Source organism: Eretmochelys imbricata, chromosome 6 (genome assembly GCF_965152235.1).
Source record: "Eretmochelys imbricata isolate rEreImb1 chromosome 6, rEreImb1.hap1, whole genome shotgun sequence".
NCBI lineage: Eukaryota > Metazoa > Chordata > Testudines > Cheloniidae > Eretmochelys > Eretmochelys imbricata.
Window position 1 is genome coordinate 25,881,466 of NC_135577.1, and position 16,511 is coordinate 25,897,976.

The following is a 16,511-nucleotide window of genomic DNA, read 5'->3' on the forward strand; positions in this document are numbered from 1 at the left end:
GAATACTGTGCTCAATTCTGGTCAATCCATTTCAAAAAGTATAAATAGAAGGGGAGGAAATACAGGCAAGGAAAATTATTTGACATATGGGGAGACTTCAGTAGGAGAAAATATTGGAAAGACTAGGATAGTTTAAAAGTATACAGAATAAATTGATCAAAGGAAATACTTTTTCATACTATGTACAATTAAACTATGGAACTCACTGCCACAAGATGTTACTGTGGCAGGATTCATAAAAGGATTAGACATTTATATGGCTAATGAGAACATCTACAGACACATTAGATGGGGAAAAATTATACGGGATATAAACTGGCAAGGGTTAAAAAGAAACTTCCCGTTTCATAATTGTCCTTTATAGCATTATTTGCACCTTGCTCTGAAGCAGCTGGTACTTGCAGTTGTTGGAGGCAGGATGCTAGACTAGATGAAACATAGCTCTGATCTGGTGATGTAGTCCTTATGTTTCTATACAGACAGGGCCATCAGTTCACCTGCATTTGGAGTGCAACACACCAAAAATTACTCCATCACCCACTCCTCCTGTGAAACCTGGAACTTGTTCTGAGGAACAAGTAAGTAGGTGAGGCAAGAAAACTGGAGAGAAATGATAGTGCTGTGGAGAGGGGACTGGTGCAGAGACAGGACCAACAAGACTGCTTTAGAAGTTGAGAGGAGAGAATCAAAAGTGTGGGGGCTGAGGGAGAGGGGAAGAGGCTGGCACCGAGAAAGGAGAATAGGCGGAAAGAAAAAAACACAGAAGGTGAAAAATGGACTGGGGAAGAGAGGCCAGATCCAAACATGTTAGAAAGCGAGGGAGAGAAAGATGGGCCTTTAATCAAAAATAATCAACTAACGGAAATACGGGCACTGAGAACTACTGAATTAAAACCTGAGATGGAGAAGAAAACCTAATGAATAGGAAGAATAAAAGGAAAGAAGAGGAAAGAGCACAGCTAGGGAGACATGACAGGATCTCCTGTCTAAATATCATGGTCTGTTTGCTTTATCCAATATTCTGGCCCAGTAGCTGGATACTGTTAGAAGCCGAGGCTGGTTCCCCCAAAGAAGCGAGTCTGATGTGACGTTGAAGGTAAATCAGGGAAACTGGTTTATTTCTGTGAACAGCCTAGACAGAGAAAGGGCTGAGGTCTGCAAGACAGGGGTGCGAGCCGCCCACGCTCCACAACCACAGCTACCACCCCTTCATCAGACAGGCTGAACCCTTATGCTGCCTGGCAGGCAATGAGTTAGTGCCCCTCCAGGCAGGGCTTCTCAGGTGTTGCACTATCAGGTGTGATCACAGCGAAGGAGTTTAGGCCCAGTGTTCCTGTGCGCTGGAGACAACGTTCATACAGAGCAGCTGTTGATGAGGAAGGAGAATTCTGAAGTGTACATAGCTACAGCAGCTCAGCGTTACCCTGGCGCACTCCAGAGGGACGCTGGAGCTTGTTTGTGGTTGCAGAGATTATCCAGACTGGACTGAGCCAGACTATAATTGGACAGTGACCTGTCAATCTCCCCGGGGCTCAAGTGGGTACAGGATGTGGCAGGGGAGGAAGAGGCTCAAGGAGATAGCCTCCATTCCCCCTTGAGCTCCTCGCCACAGTGCTGCCTGCGGGCAAGGCTTGGAGACTACTGCTTTCGCCTCCCCCTGGTGGCTGGGTGGGCACCTGTGGGAGAAGCATTGAGGGCAGATCAGGAGAGAGTCTCCCTGCCCTCAGGGCCAGCCCCCACCAGCAGGGAGGAGTGACTGCCAGGGAATCCCTGATCCCTGCAGCCCTAACTGGATGCACGAGAAACCAGCTGCAGCTGGAACACACACACACACAGAGACACACACACACGTACATACATACATACGTATGTTTGTATCTGACAAAAAATATTCCTCAGGTAGCCATTTGCATTTTCTTATTTTCCAGATTCTAACAAAAAAGTAAGGCAAGAAATTCAGGCCCCACCAGGGGGACTCAGTCCCATGGCCTGGGAAAACCTGCTTAGGGGATCATTATGGCACGACTGTTTACGACAACAGCAAGAGAGAACATTTACCTGGGTGTGGCTGGGAAGGTGTGCGGAGGAGTGGGGTGACACCGCCTGTCCAGATCTGACTCCATTCCTTTGCTATCCACCTCCCTGGTTTTCTTTTGTGTAAAGTTGACAGCTGACCTATGCTCTGAGATTTATGTGGAAAGCCTCACAAGGAGAAAGCAGCGAACAGCAGCCATGGAATATCAGGCCATATTTCCGTTCCGAAGCAGGTGTGGATGCCATCACAAACTATGGGAGCAGAGTCTGAGTCATGGTAGCCCCTGAGCTGCAATCTCCTCTTCTGTCACTGCTGCAGCTCTCATTTCCTCCTTTCACTAATATAAAGGCCAGCGTGTTTCCCTCAGAGAGTTAGGTTTCCTTTAACAATCTATTGCTTATTGCTATGGAACTGAACGTTTACATTTTACAAGAGTCCCTAATTTGCCATTGTGCCAGAAGATGCATAAAACTCTATAGGCTCTCTGGAACCACAGGTTCAATTGCCAGCAGCATCGACTCATGCCTCCTAAAGACTCCATAGGCCTGATTCTCAGTTACCCTCTCCCTGTGCTTAAGGCAGGGCTGGAGGAGAAGGAGCATAGGTGGCTTTACGCTGTATTCACACACTCGGTCCTCTAGGGTTATTCTGGGGCCTACCTGGCCACCAATGTACGTCAGAGCAGCCTCAGGGTTGCTTGACTTACACCTCTGCTTGCCAGGGCCTTCTATGGTGTTTGAGAAGCAGAGAATAGCCGGAGAGGGTAGTGCACCTTGGCCATTCCCCTTCCCTGCCCTCCACACTGAGAGCTGGGAGTGAGACAGCAGCAAAACTCTGATGCCAGGCCCCCCCCCGCCGCACAGTGGGTATTCTCAGAGGGCTCTTTCCATCCCCTGTAAGGTCCCTTTATGCTGCCAGCGTGCACCTAAGAATGGGGTCCAATGGAGTTTACTACATACATGTGGCTCTTTTAGATGAGACTTTAAAAAACAAGGTCCTGTCTGCTCTGCCTAGGTACCACAGCACCACATACGTCTGCTCATTGGCTCTAGATTCCTGGCCAAAAAAATCCTAGTCACTGCTGTATAGTACACTAGCACCAGCTGGCTGTCTCCAGCCCACGCCAGAGGTGGCAGCTTTTCAACGATGCTGTGTGTCCTGTAAACAAGGCTTGAGCCAAAGCCCACTGAAGCCACTGCTGTGTTTCCTCCCCTGAAAACTTGACCAGTTCAGTCCTTCATAACTCTGCCCAAGAGAGTTATGTAGGATTGAACTGCTCAACTTTTCAGGGGAGGAAACACAGCAGCAATCCTATGGCACCCCTTTCCTAGCCCCACTCTTTGAAATTCTCCCTATTGAATGCTAAGCAAGCTGAACAATAATATTGTTTGACGTTTGGAAGGGTGAGGCCTCCTCCCCCATGCTTTCTCTCTCCTGTCTTCTAGCTTTTAAGCTGCATTCCACTTCTCTTCCCCTCCCAAAGGAACCTAAAAATAAAATAAAATAAAAAAATCAGAGGAAAAAGAAAACAACTAACCCCGAGACAAAAGTGCTTCATCATTTGTTTTTAGTAAAAAGAGTTTCTAAAAGTAAGAGATTGTCTTCTAGATCCTGCCTGAGTGTCTGAGAGTGTTGCCTCCATGACCATGGGGCCAGATCTTCCATTCATTTACATGAGCTCTACACTGGTGTAATTGCATTGACTTCAGCTGATTCGTTGCTTAGTATTTACTAATTCACGGCTTTGCAGCAGGGTCAGCAAGAGGAGAATTGGACTCTTGGAACTAGAGTATCATATTTGCTGTTCTGTACATGTTGTGTGTACTGTTTATCTTCTCTGTGTTAAGTGGAAAATTTTAATACAGATGAAGTTATCAACTAAGTCAAATGAATTTAGTTGTGGAGAGACAATGCAGTAAGTGGAGGGAGGTGGCAGGGGAAGGGCAAATGAAGCAGGTTGTTAATGTTAAAATTGCATTGCAGAAATTAATGAAATAATGTTGCAGTGCAGGACACAGGTTGAGAGTGGTGGTGGGCACTGAGCCACCTGGCCAGCAGGGTAGAGAACCTTGCCCCAGGTGTAAATGAGGTGCAGAGTACTGGAGAATCAGACATCGTGTGGGCATTCTGGTGAATTTCAGGGTGTTTTGATATGAATATGGGAATGATCAGGGCCTCCCAGTGATGGGCTGCAGTGATTGTTAAAGGTTGGCTCCTCTACAAGACCAAAACTGCACTAACCTCCGCTGCCTTGGTGCTGTGGCCCAATGCAAGTTGCACACATGTTTTAAAGCATGAGCTCAGCATGCCACTGGCACAACACTACACCTGGGAGCACCCCAGTGGGGTGAGGAAACATCCAAAAACCTCTGCTGGGGGGGCACCAGGCTGCACAACTTTCCTATCTCCTCCCGCAACGGGCCCCATCTCCTTCTTACCTCATGTCTCCGGAAGGCAGGCTGGTGTGCAAGCGTGAGACAGGCAGCGGCCCTCTGGCCCCTTCCAAGGTGATCCGAGGACAGGCCTGTTCTCCTCTCCTATAGCTTTGTGAGCCCTCCACTCTGCTCTCCCCATCCTGTCACTTTAATGGCCTGATTTTCAGAGGGGCTGAAAATGGGATGGCAGTGGGAGCTGAGCACCTTTGAAAATCAGGCCATTGTTGTGACTCCCCTTCCCTTCTCCCTCAGCCAGCTGTGCCCCCCTCGTCCTTTCCTGTCTTGAGTTTCTCTTCCCCTTCCTTCTCTGCCCTTTCCCACTTCCCTGAAGGAAGCTGAAATCCCACTAGCTGCTGAGGATGAAGAAAGCACTCAGAGCAGTACAACCAGCCACGGAGCAGTAATTACTGCCAGCCTCTGGAGGCTACCGCAGTGAAAACAGCATCTCCTAGTGGCACGATGAGCAAATTGCTGTGGGGAAAACCTGTGTTTTCAGGCCTAGCTGCCTGGAATAAACAGCCTGATCAGAGGACAGCTGCAAAAACCCAGTGCCCACCAAATGGAGCCTGTTAGCTCATATACACTCTGGCATCTAGGGGTAAAGATGAGCCGGGCAGAAAAAAGGGAAAAGGAGGAGCTGTGCTGCTTGGCTAGGTTGTTTTTCACTGGCTCATCCTTTTTATCAATTATTGTTATTTATTTGTGTTGTGGGACTACGTTGGAGTCCCAGGACCAGGACCACGACCGCATTGGGCTCAGCGCCGTACAAACAGACAGTCCCTACCTCAAAGCGTTTACAATCTCTTTTGTAGCAAAGGGCTCCACCAGCTTGACAATCCCATTTCAAAAGTCAAACATCATTCCCTTTGTCACTAATTACACCAGAAATAATTAAAACCAACCACCCAACCAAAACAAGAACCAATCAACCAACCCCCATAAAAATAAAATAAATCTAATTCCCCATTTCCTTTACTGTGTGTTTAATTTTTTCCATTTCTCGCCATGTAGACTCTGAAATGAGTTTAGGCCCAGATTCTGCAGCTAGATCCATGCAAGCAGGCTCTGGTGCCTGTACTAATCCCCAACGGATCGGTTCTAACCTTGTTTATAGCTAGTTTTGTAATTTAGCTCTCATCAAAGGCTAAAAAGATCAGGAAACCATTTCTAGTCACGTTAGGTTTTGTTTCCACTTTTTTTTTTTCAATCTAAATTTTGGGCCTATTCTTAAAGTACGCGCCAGACAGTCCCTTTTTAGGTGAGTTATTTTCTTCAGCAAGGCCTAGCAATCCTACCTCTCCCCTTAATGTTAACTAAGTAGAGGGTGACCAGTAGGAGAAAGATCAAAATGAAACCATGGACCCAATAAGGCATGTTAACATCACTTCCGTCACTTCCTTCCATCTTTCCTTCAAAATGTAACTGCTTTGGCCCCACTTCTGCATGAGTTCACCTGAGGAGCTCTTTTTAGGCTTAGGGCTTTAAAAGGTCTTTGAGGCAGGTACCTTGCCCTCATATTTATATTAATAAACATTTGGCAATTGAGTAAATCTTTTTTCCTGGGCTGAGCATTGTGTGTTTGATAGGTATTTATGGGGACTCCTTTCATACTATAGATGCTAATTTAGGGAAAAAGTTGATTTTGTGGTTAAGGCACACAGCCTTCCTGTGTGACCTTCGCCAAGTCACTTAATCTCTTTGTACCTCAATTTCTTATCTGTAAAATGGGGATAATGCTTCCCTTTGTCTGTCATGGCTGTTTAGATAATAAACTCTTCAGGGCAGAGATTGACTCTTATTTTGTTTGTACAGCACCAAGCACAGAGGCGCTTCATTTTTCGTTGGGGTGTCTAGGCACCACCATAATACAAAAAGTAATAATATGGGCAAGAGGCTTAGATCATACGTTGGATTTTTTATAAAGCTGAAAAAATGAATAGTGCTCTTCCTAGATCTGAATCCCTTAGTGTCATCCCCATTTCATACATCGTTCAACTGAGGCACAAAGACGTTGGTGTGTGACTTATCTATAGGCACACAGTGCTTCATTGATAGAGCCAGGATTATAAACTTGGGCTCTGATCTGTGGCCATTGGGGGTGTGTGTGTCTGTGTGGGTCTGCTTTATGACATATCTCCAACACAATTAGGTCCTAACGCTGGTACAGCTGGTCACGAGAGGATTATCTTACGGTAGGTGGCTCCTTCATTGTGTACTGCCTGTGTTATATTTGCTGTACTGCCCCTCTTCCTGAGGACCACACAGTCGGGGTGCCTGGGCATTCCCTTCCTCTTGACCGTTATGTGACCGAGAAGCTCAAGAAATGGATTATGGCAGTTCTGTTCCCAGCTCTACTACTCGCCTGGTGGGTGACCTTGGCAAGACTCATCGCCACTCTGCACCTCAGTTTCCCAATCTGTAAAATGGACACAACCACACTGCCATCCTTTGCAAAGCACTGTGAGATCTACTGCTGCTAAGAGCTAGGAGTTAGTGTTATAATGGTCAGGGGGAGTGGATGTAAATTAAAGCAGGCATTATGTCAAGCAGAACGGTGCCTACTGTGGTGGTTTCAGAGCTCCAACTTGGCTAGGTCGGGGTGGGCAAACTTTTTGGCTTGAGGGCCACATCTGGGTATGGAAATTGTGTGGCGGGCCATGAATGCTCGTGAATTTGGGGGTTGGAGTGTGGGAGGGGGTGAGGGCTCTGGGGTTGAGCCAGAAACGAGGCGTTCAGGGTGCAGGAGGGGGCTCTGGCCTGGGGCAGGGGTTGGTGTGTGTGTGTGGGGGTGCTGACTCTGGGATGGGGCTGGGGAGGAGTGGTTTGGGATACAGGAGGGTTCTCTGGGCTGGGACCGAGGGGTTCAGAGAGCGGGAGTGGGTCAGGGGTGCAGGCTCTGGATGGTGCTTACCTCAAGCAGCTCCCAGAAGCAGCAGCATATCGTCCCACCTTGACTCCTACGCAGAAGCATGGCCAGGCGGCTCTACACGCTGCCCCATTTGCAGGCACCGCCCCTACAGCTCCCATTGGCCATGGTTCCCGGCCAATGGGAGCTGGAGAGGCAGCGTGTGGAGCCCCCTGGCTGCCCCTACATGTAGGAGCCGGAGGGTGGATATGCCACTGCTTCTGGGAGCTGCATGGAGTCACGGCACGCGCAGAGCGGGGCAAGCCCCCAACCCCGCTCCCCAGCTGGAGCTCTCAAGGGCCGGATTAAAACATCTGAAGGGCCCGATGAGGCCCCGTGGCCGTAGTTCAGCCACCCCTGGGCTAGGTTGTATTGGGTCAGCGCTAGGAGGTTAGCATATTGTTCTACAGAATCTCAACCTAACATTTTAATAATTTAAAAATTCAGGACAGTATGGTTCTATCCCTAGTGGCTGAGAGGTAAACCTTCTGTAACTGACACCGTTCTGTCTGCCTCTGTTTGCAGAGAGCCTGAACCAACAGGTCTGAGATGTGCACTGGCCCCTGCATCTCAAAGGCGTGTTACCTCAGATTCCCAGTGAAGATAATACAAATGTCAGCAGTGTTAAATATTTCACTCCTGCTTGAACTCACGTAAGGAAGGCGAGTAAGGAGCCCATTGCGATGCTCTGCACAATCTGCTCGGATTGACATTTCATAGCAGTGCCACAAGTGGAGTTATCACAGTTTCCTCTGCCCCACTCCTCACTCCCACTCTGACCTGTGGAACTAGAAGGTCAGAGGGGAAGAGCAAAGCCCAGGCGGGCCTCTGAGCACCTTTAAAGGGCAGCCACGCCTGAAGACCCCAGTGGGACATTCAACCCCCAGCATGGGGAGCCTAGCCGGAGAAGCCCACCTGAACATATTTTGAACATACACACAACGTACTCGCAAAAAGAAAAGGAGTACTTGGGGCACCTTAGAGACTAACCAATTTATTTGAGCATGAGCTTTCGTGAGCTACAGCTCACTTCATCGGATGCATACTGTGGAAAATACAGAAGATGTTTTCATACTCACAGACCATGAAAAAATGGCTGTTTATCACTACAAAAGGTTTTCTCTCCCCCCACCCCACTCTCCTGCTGGTAACAGCTTATCTAAAGTGATCACTCGCCTTACAATGTGTATGATAATCAAGGTGGGCCATTTCCAGCACAAATCCAGGTTTTCTCCCCCCCCAGCCCCCCAACCCACTCTCCTGTTGGTAATAGCTTATCTAAAGCTATTACCAACAGGAGAGTGGGTTTTTGTTGACCTAAGTGAAATGTTCACTACACCTTGGCAATTCCAAACCACTTGAAAGAAAACAGCAACACGGTAAAGGGGAGAAAAGACGTTTTCATTTCAATTTTCTATAATAAATCTAGAGACAGGAATTCTGACAGCACGTCAGATTGCCCCAAAAATAAAGTCAAAAAGCATTTCAAGCTCCGGTTGAAAAACACAAGTAAAACAACAAGGGAAAGAGACTGATTTCAGAAGCGCCACAATCTTTGCATTGCAAATGTGTTACATCAAATAAACCACTCCCCCGAGCCTGTCTTAAGATGTGTCTTTTAGGGCATCACTATGGACCAAATTCTTCCCTCAGGTATAAACGTCCTAGGGCATTATATGTTTAACAGCAACTAATGTACAATGGCTCCTTCATATAATGCACTCTGCCTGCTTTGGAAGGGGTTAAAAATAGATCCTTAATAAAATCTAACCTTGCAGTCAATTCCCTGCTAGAGATTTTACCTTCCACCAAATCTAATTAACGGACATCTAAAAAAAGTTCTATGTTTAAGTCACTGTATGGGATAAATTCTTCAGCTCAGAAAGGATTTAACTTCAAACTTTAAACTTTAAAGAGCTCTGGGCACTTGATCAATTTGCGAATGGGACTCTCTGGAGGGCAGCTGAGGATTTGTGTTTGATGGTTTTGGGGAACACACTGTTGTTCCCTAGCTAGGTCTTTAGGCTGTAACAGATGCCTTCAGCTTCTAATCCGAGGCTGCAGCCGAAGAGCATGCACAGACGGCAGGCCATGGTGGGAACAGCGTATTTATCACTCCTGGGGCTGTGCAGACCGACACATATATTAGCGTTACTTCATTCACACCAGTCACAGCTGCCTCAGGCAGCCCCTTCCAGGTGTCTGAGTAACAGTAATGATTGTGAGCATTAACTATGCACCAACGAAACCCCTCCCAGTCTGAGCAGCAGAGGTTGTTATTAAAGCCTGAGTCAACGTTAGCAAACTCATCACAGGGGGTGCAATGGACTGGAAAAGGGTGGCGCTCAGCAGGCTTATGTGATGGGAATCATTTTAGATCTTCTCCACCCCATTCTCTCTGAACATCCTGATGAAGTGGCAGCCCTTTTCTCTCCCCAGATGGCAGGCTCAATGTTGGCTTGGTCCTGGGGAAAAGTGTATGTTCCCTAGTGTGACTAGCTTCCCCCAGGCACATTACTGTTCTCACTGCCTGCTGCTCCCTGGGGGAAATCCTGGCTCCATTAAAGTCAGGGGCCAAACTCCCATTGACTTCAGGGGGGTCAGGATTTCACTCTCTACATTACTCTCAATCCTCTCACCTTACTGCTAACATTGGTGTTACACTGGCTCACACCAGGGCATGATCTGGGTCTTTGCTTTTCTTTTTCACCGTCTGTATTGTGCTCATGCTGCATTATACACCCACTGAAGGCAATGAGAGTCTCCCTGTTCACTTCAGTGGGCTTTGGATCAAAGCCTTGAATAACTCTACCAAGCTCACTCTCTCCCACTTACTCAAAACCCTACTTAAAAATCCACTTTATCCTCCTTCCATCCACCACTTGCTCCTTGCAGTCCCTCCCCTGGACTACTGCCCCATGTTTGTCTTGTCTAAGGGCCCAACTGGGTGAACAGTTTTGTATACATAGCTGATGGCTCTTAACTGGATGAGTGTGGGTCTGTGCGCATGACTGTAAGCTCTCTAGAGCGGGCAATGTGCCTCACTCTATATTTGTATAGCACGGTGTACGTTTACGTGGTTTTTAACAAGAAAAGTAAGCCAGGGTTCAGAAAAGGGAGCGTAGAGTAGAAATGAATTGGCTTCCAGAGGTTCAGAGGCTTGGTAAAGAGAAACACCTGGAACTTGAGATGCTTCCCCAAACCTCTTTGATCTGGAAGTCTTGCAAGTCTCTCGTCTGACTGCTAATAGGCTGGTTTGATCAGATCAAAAATGCCATGAGTAAAATTTTCAAAAGCATCTAAAGAAAAAGCATTCAAAAGCTACTCTGAAAAAAGCATCTAAGTGACTTGAAAGCACCTAAGCCCCATTAACTGTCAGTAGGACCTAAGGCTTCTAGGTAACTTAAATGCTTTAAAAAAAAATGTTACCTCCCAGATCAATAGCTCTGGACAAATTTTCCCAAACCGTAGGACTTTAAGAAAAAACCCCAACCAACCAAACTATTTCAAACCTAAGAAAAGTTTGGGTCATCTCTTATTTATCTGATCTGGTTTGCTCAGCCTTAAGCATAAAGATAGGCCGTTGCAGACATGAACTCAAAGACCATTATCAAATCCTACCATGGTCCCCTTCCCGCTCCCTGAGGGTTCTACCGGCTGGAGCCCCTGTTGTCATCCCTGCCAGGTGAGACACTTCAACAGGGATGGTCACACCACGCCAAGTGCTCCCATTGTGCTGCCGCACAAGAAACTCGGCTAATGTACTTTGATTCTAAACTGTCCCTTGTGCGTTTTAAGGGATGGCTCATGCAGCCATCACTTGACCACCCTCCTCAGCTCCACAAGAAAGCACATTAAAGCAGCACAAGCTCATTGAGAGCCACCAGACTATTGTTTTTCTTCCTCACGTGACTCGGAGCAGCCGTAAGATGAACTTAGCTCCCGCACCCGGTCATTGGTTAGAGAAGAGGAATAAGGAGAAAGTTTTCTGCATGTACATGGAATCCAGAGACTGTTACCAATGTGGGTTCTCTGCAGGAGGAGTGGAATCATCGCATGGATCTCATAAGCTGGCTCTCCTATTTGCGAGACCAGTGCTTGGAGTCATGAGTGGGCATTGTGCAGCTTCAATAGCGAATATTTAAAATGGAGCTGGAAGATCTAACAAGGCAGGGGCTGCTCTAGATTGAGTGATCCGCTACAGCTCTGATTATCACTTATTCAAGAGACGGCAAAGGGTCATTAAAAGGGCACGAATATTGTTTCCTTTTTAATTTTAAATCTATTTCCATTTCTTTTATTTCCTCATTTACTTCCTAATCCTGGTACTCACTCTCTACAGTGCATGCGTGTGGCAGGGGTGGTGGGGCAGGTACTCAGACACATTTGGCAAAGCCAACAGAGTCATTATCACGGTCAAACACTGTGTAGTAGGGGCCAATGAATACATCTCCCAGGATCCACAGCGGGCCCCCGGGAGGTGGGACGTCCAGGGCTGAAAATCCACTCAGGCAGATGGTCTCTCCCTGTACAGAAATCTACAGGAAAGAGTGAGAAGGTCAGTAGAAGGACGAGTCTTTCATCCCTTCCCCTGCCCTCCCACAAGCTCTGCTCTAGGGCACTGATTGGTGGAACTGACTCTACGTGGGGTGAGGTATTAACCGTGATCATCATCATGATCTATCACGACAAGGACTGGCCCTGAGCTCTCCAAACCTGGTGGCAGATGGACTACAATAGTAGGAATCACATGACCTCCTGTCCATTATTGCTCACTCTGCCTCCCTAGTTTCACCCACTGCAGGGGCTGATGGCTTTACTCAGTCGTGTCTTACTACTGCAACAAACCAGTGGAGGTCTCCATTGCTGTCTACAGACCTAGCAGCATGACAACATCCTGATTCTTCAGACTCATGCTTCTCCTCAAGTCTGGCATGCAGGGGTCTCAGCTGGAACCATAGTGCATGGAACCAATTCTGACCACACACACACCGTGGTCTCACTCTCTGTAGAGTTACTCCTGATTTAGACCAGAGTGAGCAAGGTGAGTGTCAGACTCTGTGACTGAAGCTCTGGGCTGATCCTGCTCCACGGATCATGCTTTGGAGTCTTGCCTGCTCTCTTCAAGAGAGCAGGTTATGATGCGGACTCAGAGATAGGACTGGCAAACTGCTAACCTTGCAGCAGTGAACAGGCACTATCCTGGCAGGACTCACGTGGCCACTGGGGTGAAACCCCTGCTCCACTGAAGTGATAAGACTACCACTGACTTCAGAGGGGCCAGGATTTCACCACGAAAGCCCGGCCTCCTACATCTAGGTAAGAACAGCTAGCGTAGGAAAGGGAGCTGGGTAGAAGCTGCTCTGGACTCACCTTGAAGGTGTACTGTTCTCCTGTGAGCCCATAGGGCTTTCCTCCTAGCATGAGAGTGACGACGGGAAGGGACGGCACTTTATCGCAGGGGATCACGTACTGAAAAGGAAACAGCAGCAGTACACTGAAGCATAAGACCCCATGGGCACAGAAAGGCAGCTGGCTGGCAGGCTTAAGGAAAAGGGGGGTCACTAGGGGAGATGGTCAGGCCTCTCCTTCTGTGCTCAGACAACAGCCTTCTGCGGGTTAAGGGGAAAAAAAAAAAAAAAGGAAAGGAGGCAGCCTATGGTAATTAGCACCCTCCAGCCTTAAATCAAATCCGAATGGGTTCCTTGCTGAGGCATGGGCCCCTTACGATCAGCAGGGCTCAGCGCAGTTCAGCGTGCAGAGTTTCAGACAGCCAGTGGGAAGACTAGATCAAGAGGCGGTGTGGACCTGGGGGTAGCACACTGGAGTGAGAGTCAGAAGACCTTGGTTCCACTCCCAGCTCTGCCACGGATCCGCGGTGAGACTTGTGGCAAGTCACTCCATGACTCTGCCTGGCTCTCCTCCCACCCTTTGTCTGCGGTGTCTCTTATGCCGATTCAATGGGAAATGGGACTAGAATGCAGTTGGGCTCCTTTGAAAACCCCACCCTCAGAGCTCCTCACTTTACTAAGTGCACACATGGCGCCTATGAACAATGGGGCCCCTAGGAGCTGCTGACCTATAAAGCACAAAACACTGGATGAGCAAAGCAGGAGCAGGGGCACAAATACAGGGGTTCAAGTACCTCAATCCCTTGGCCAGCCGGGCCCCAAGTTGCTCTCCACAGACCCAGTTTTGTCAATGGGGCTTGTTAAGAGCTATGCTGGGGTATGTAATGGACGAGTATTTGTTTCATTGTATGTCTAGGGAGATTTTTCAAGGGCTTGTAACACCATATTCTTACATCCTGCCTGGGACAGCTGGGGGGTGGTTCTGTTCTAGCACTGAGGAAGCCCTTGGAGGGAGACGCTTTCAACCCCTTTTTGGCACGTCCTATTACTTGGATTGTAAATGCTTTGGGGCAGGGGGTGTCTCTTCATTAGGTATTTGTACAGCATCTAGCATAGTAGGGTTAGGCCCTTCTAGCTGCTACTGCAATAGGAATAGATGGTGTTAAACAAAAACCCCTAGAGACTATGGATAGGTGCAATCCATCTAATTATACATAAATTCTCTGAGTGCTGTTGATGGGGCCTAGAGAGAGCCAGGTCCAGAACGAATGTCACTACATTACAGGCACCCTTATCCCTGCAGAAGTTAATAAGGCTGATAATAAGTTAATAGGTTAATAATGCTCTATACACATTGTTCTAAAACCCTACAGAACTTAGTAGAGAAGGAGATCCTTCCTAGACCTTTATTAACCACCCTACAGAATCCTATACTGGGGACTTGATTCTCTACTAGGTTCTACAGGATGGGAAAAAAGCCCCTGGGAAGATTCTCATTGTACATTAAAACCTGTAGGACTTTTGTGCAAGTGCTCTCAAATGTGAATTTACCTCCGCCCCTTCCCCCACTGCTACAGGGAGGGGATACAGGGTCTGAACCAAAGCCTACTGAAGTCAATGGGATCAGGCCTTAATTCTTGTCCCAGCTGGCCAAGAAACAGTGTGGGAGACTATTAAACTCCAGTCCATTTCCTCACTGGCTGCTTCAGTCTTAGTTTATCCAGAACTGGCATGATCACGGTTCAGGGGGGCTGTGATTTCTCCATGGCAACTTGCTCCTCCCACACAAAGCAGGAGAGAGAATCCAAGCTCACTAGCTGTGGTTCAGGATAGGGAGGAGCAGCGTGTGTGTCTCCCTCTCCCAGGCTGCTGCCCTTAATTCTCTGTATGGGGCTGTAAAGTGTACAGCACCTGGCTCGCCGTGCCAAAGGTCCCTGCCCCAAGGAGCTTGCAGTCTAGAGGCGTGACGCAGGACAGAAAGACTTAAGTGCTGATGGAACACTACCATTGGGTTTCAGGAGCTATGGGCAGGGAGAGGGAGGGGATTTGGGTCATATTAATCAGGAGGTTTTTCAGGAGTAGAAAAAGGAGAAAAGGAATCCCCCCCAAGAGGGGCTTCAGCAGAGCACAGAGAGTGGGAAGGGGCTGTAGGAGGAAAGACAGGTAGAGATGCAGGGAAGGACAGAAATAAGAGATCTACAAAGTAAGGAGAAGCTTGATGTTAACCTGTCTGAAGAGGGGAAGTGTAGAGATTCCAAGGAGTGGGGGCACCAGTATTTTGGAATACTCTGCCCTCCCCGAGTTTCCAATGCACCACCCAGTTTCTCTGCCAGGGTTACCTGTCCTTTGATGAGTGGCTTAGCCCCGATGGCAGCCTGCAGCGCCTTCACCTCCTTTGTTGGCCCTGTAATGAGCGAGGTTCCAGTGTCCACAATGGCTTCACAGCCCCCTTTGCACAGGGTCAGGCTGTTGGCAACATCCAGTCTGTGTGAAGAAGAAGATTCCCAGATAACAAAAGCCCTTTGTAAGTTGGAGCCCAGGTTGCATAAATGAATCAGTTAAACAGGGGAAAAAAAACCCTTGATAGAACAGTATAAAAATACTGGCAAACTTGTGTAGGGGAATTAAGAGTTAAAACTCCCAGAATATGATGAAGTATGGAAAAACCTAGGCCTTAATCCAGCAAAACACTTGAGCAAATACCTCACTTTAAGTGAATAGTCCCATCAACTTCAATGAGAGCACTCATGTGATTGAAGTTATACGTACTTTGCTGGAGTACGGCCAAAGCTGCATTTGTCCAGACATCTTTAATTTCTGCCTGGTGTCCCACAGCTCGCTGACATGCTAAACCTGTTACCAGGGTGAGTTAACCAGGATGATGACACATAAGCCTGTATGTATTCTGGCACTTCCCCTGCAGAAATCTGAATCTGTTTCCACAGTGCTTTATGCAGCAGTATGTACCACAGTGGACGGCAAAGGGTTAAAAGGGTTGTGTAACATTTCTTACTTTAAAGGAAGTGTATTAGGCCGGTGAGGTGGGGACTGGTTTGGCCTTTGCAGATGTTAAGTATCACAATACTCTGCACTGTTATAAAACCTTCCTGTCAAGGGTCTCAATGCACTTTGCAAACATGAAATAACTTGGGGATAATGATACTTAACCCAGGTGCCAGGGAAGGGTGGGAGGCACTTGGAGATCCTTAGATCCTATCTACACTACAAAAGCTTTGCCGGTGAAGCTATACCAGCAGAGGCCCTTAGTGTAGACACAGCATATGCCCACAGGAGCTTTTCTGTTGGCATAGTGACAGCACTTCCCCTAATGACATTAGCTATGCTGAAAGATGCCCTCTTCGGTCACTATCACTGCAGCTACACTGGGAGGGGGTTTACAGTCAGAGCTGTCTCAGCTGTGGCTCTTTCCACACCCCTGACTGACAAAGCTACGCCAACAAAACTTTGTAGTGTAGACCTGGTCTAGAGCTTGGAATAGAAGTCAGGGCTTCCTGGCTAACAGCCCTTTGCTTGGACCACGCAACCAGGCTCAGTCTCTCTCTCACTTCCCTGAGCAATGCAGAGTGATTACTACTGCATGCCTGTAAGAAGAGGGCCCCTTCCATCAAGTGCTGAATTCTTGGAGCCCCATTCAGCCCTTACGTTCAAGCAACTCTGGGGCTTCGTCCCCTCTGGGAACGATAGCAATCGGTGTAGCGAGGCCCCGGGGGAGACAGGTAAAGATGCCAAAAGCCGTGATTTGGTGGGTTTACTCCTGCTTGAAG

At 48.0% G+C, this 16,511-nt stretch overlaps 1 protein-coding gene across 1 annotated transcript in view; it reads right to left on the reverse strand.

Moving 5' to 3' along the window:
* Positions 1-8,755: 8,755 nt before the first annotated feature.
* Positions 8,756-16,511, reverse strand: part of CTSD (cathepsin D) — a 33,866-nt gene continuing 26,110 nt past the window's right edge. Inside the window, exons 7-9 of the mRNA XM_077818258.1 lie at positions 15,066-15,210; positions 12,749-12,847; positions 8,756-11,913 (exon numbers count right to left, since the gene is read on the reverse strand). Coding sequence (XP_077674384.1) covers positions 11,752-11,913; positions 12,749-12,847; positions 15,066-15,210 — 406 coding nt within the window. The 3' untranslated portion in view covers positions 8,756-11,751. The remainder of the gene's footprint in view (positions 11,914-12,748; positions 12,848-15,065; positions 15,211-16,511) is intronic.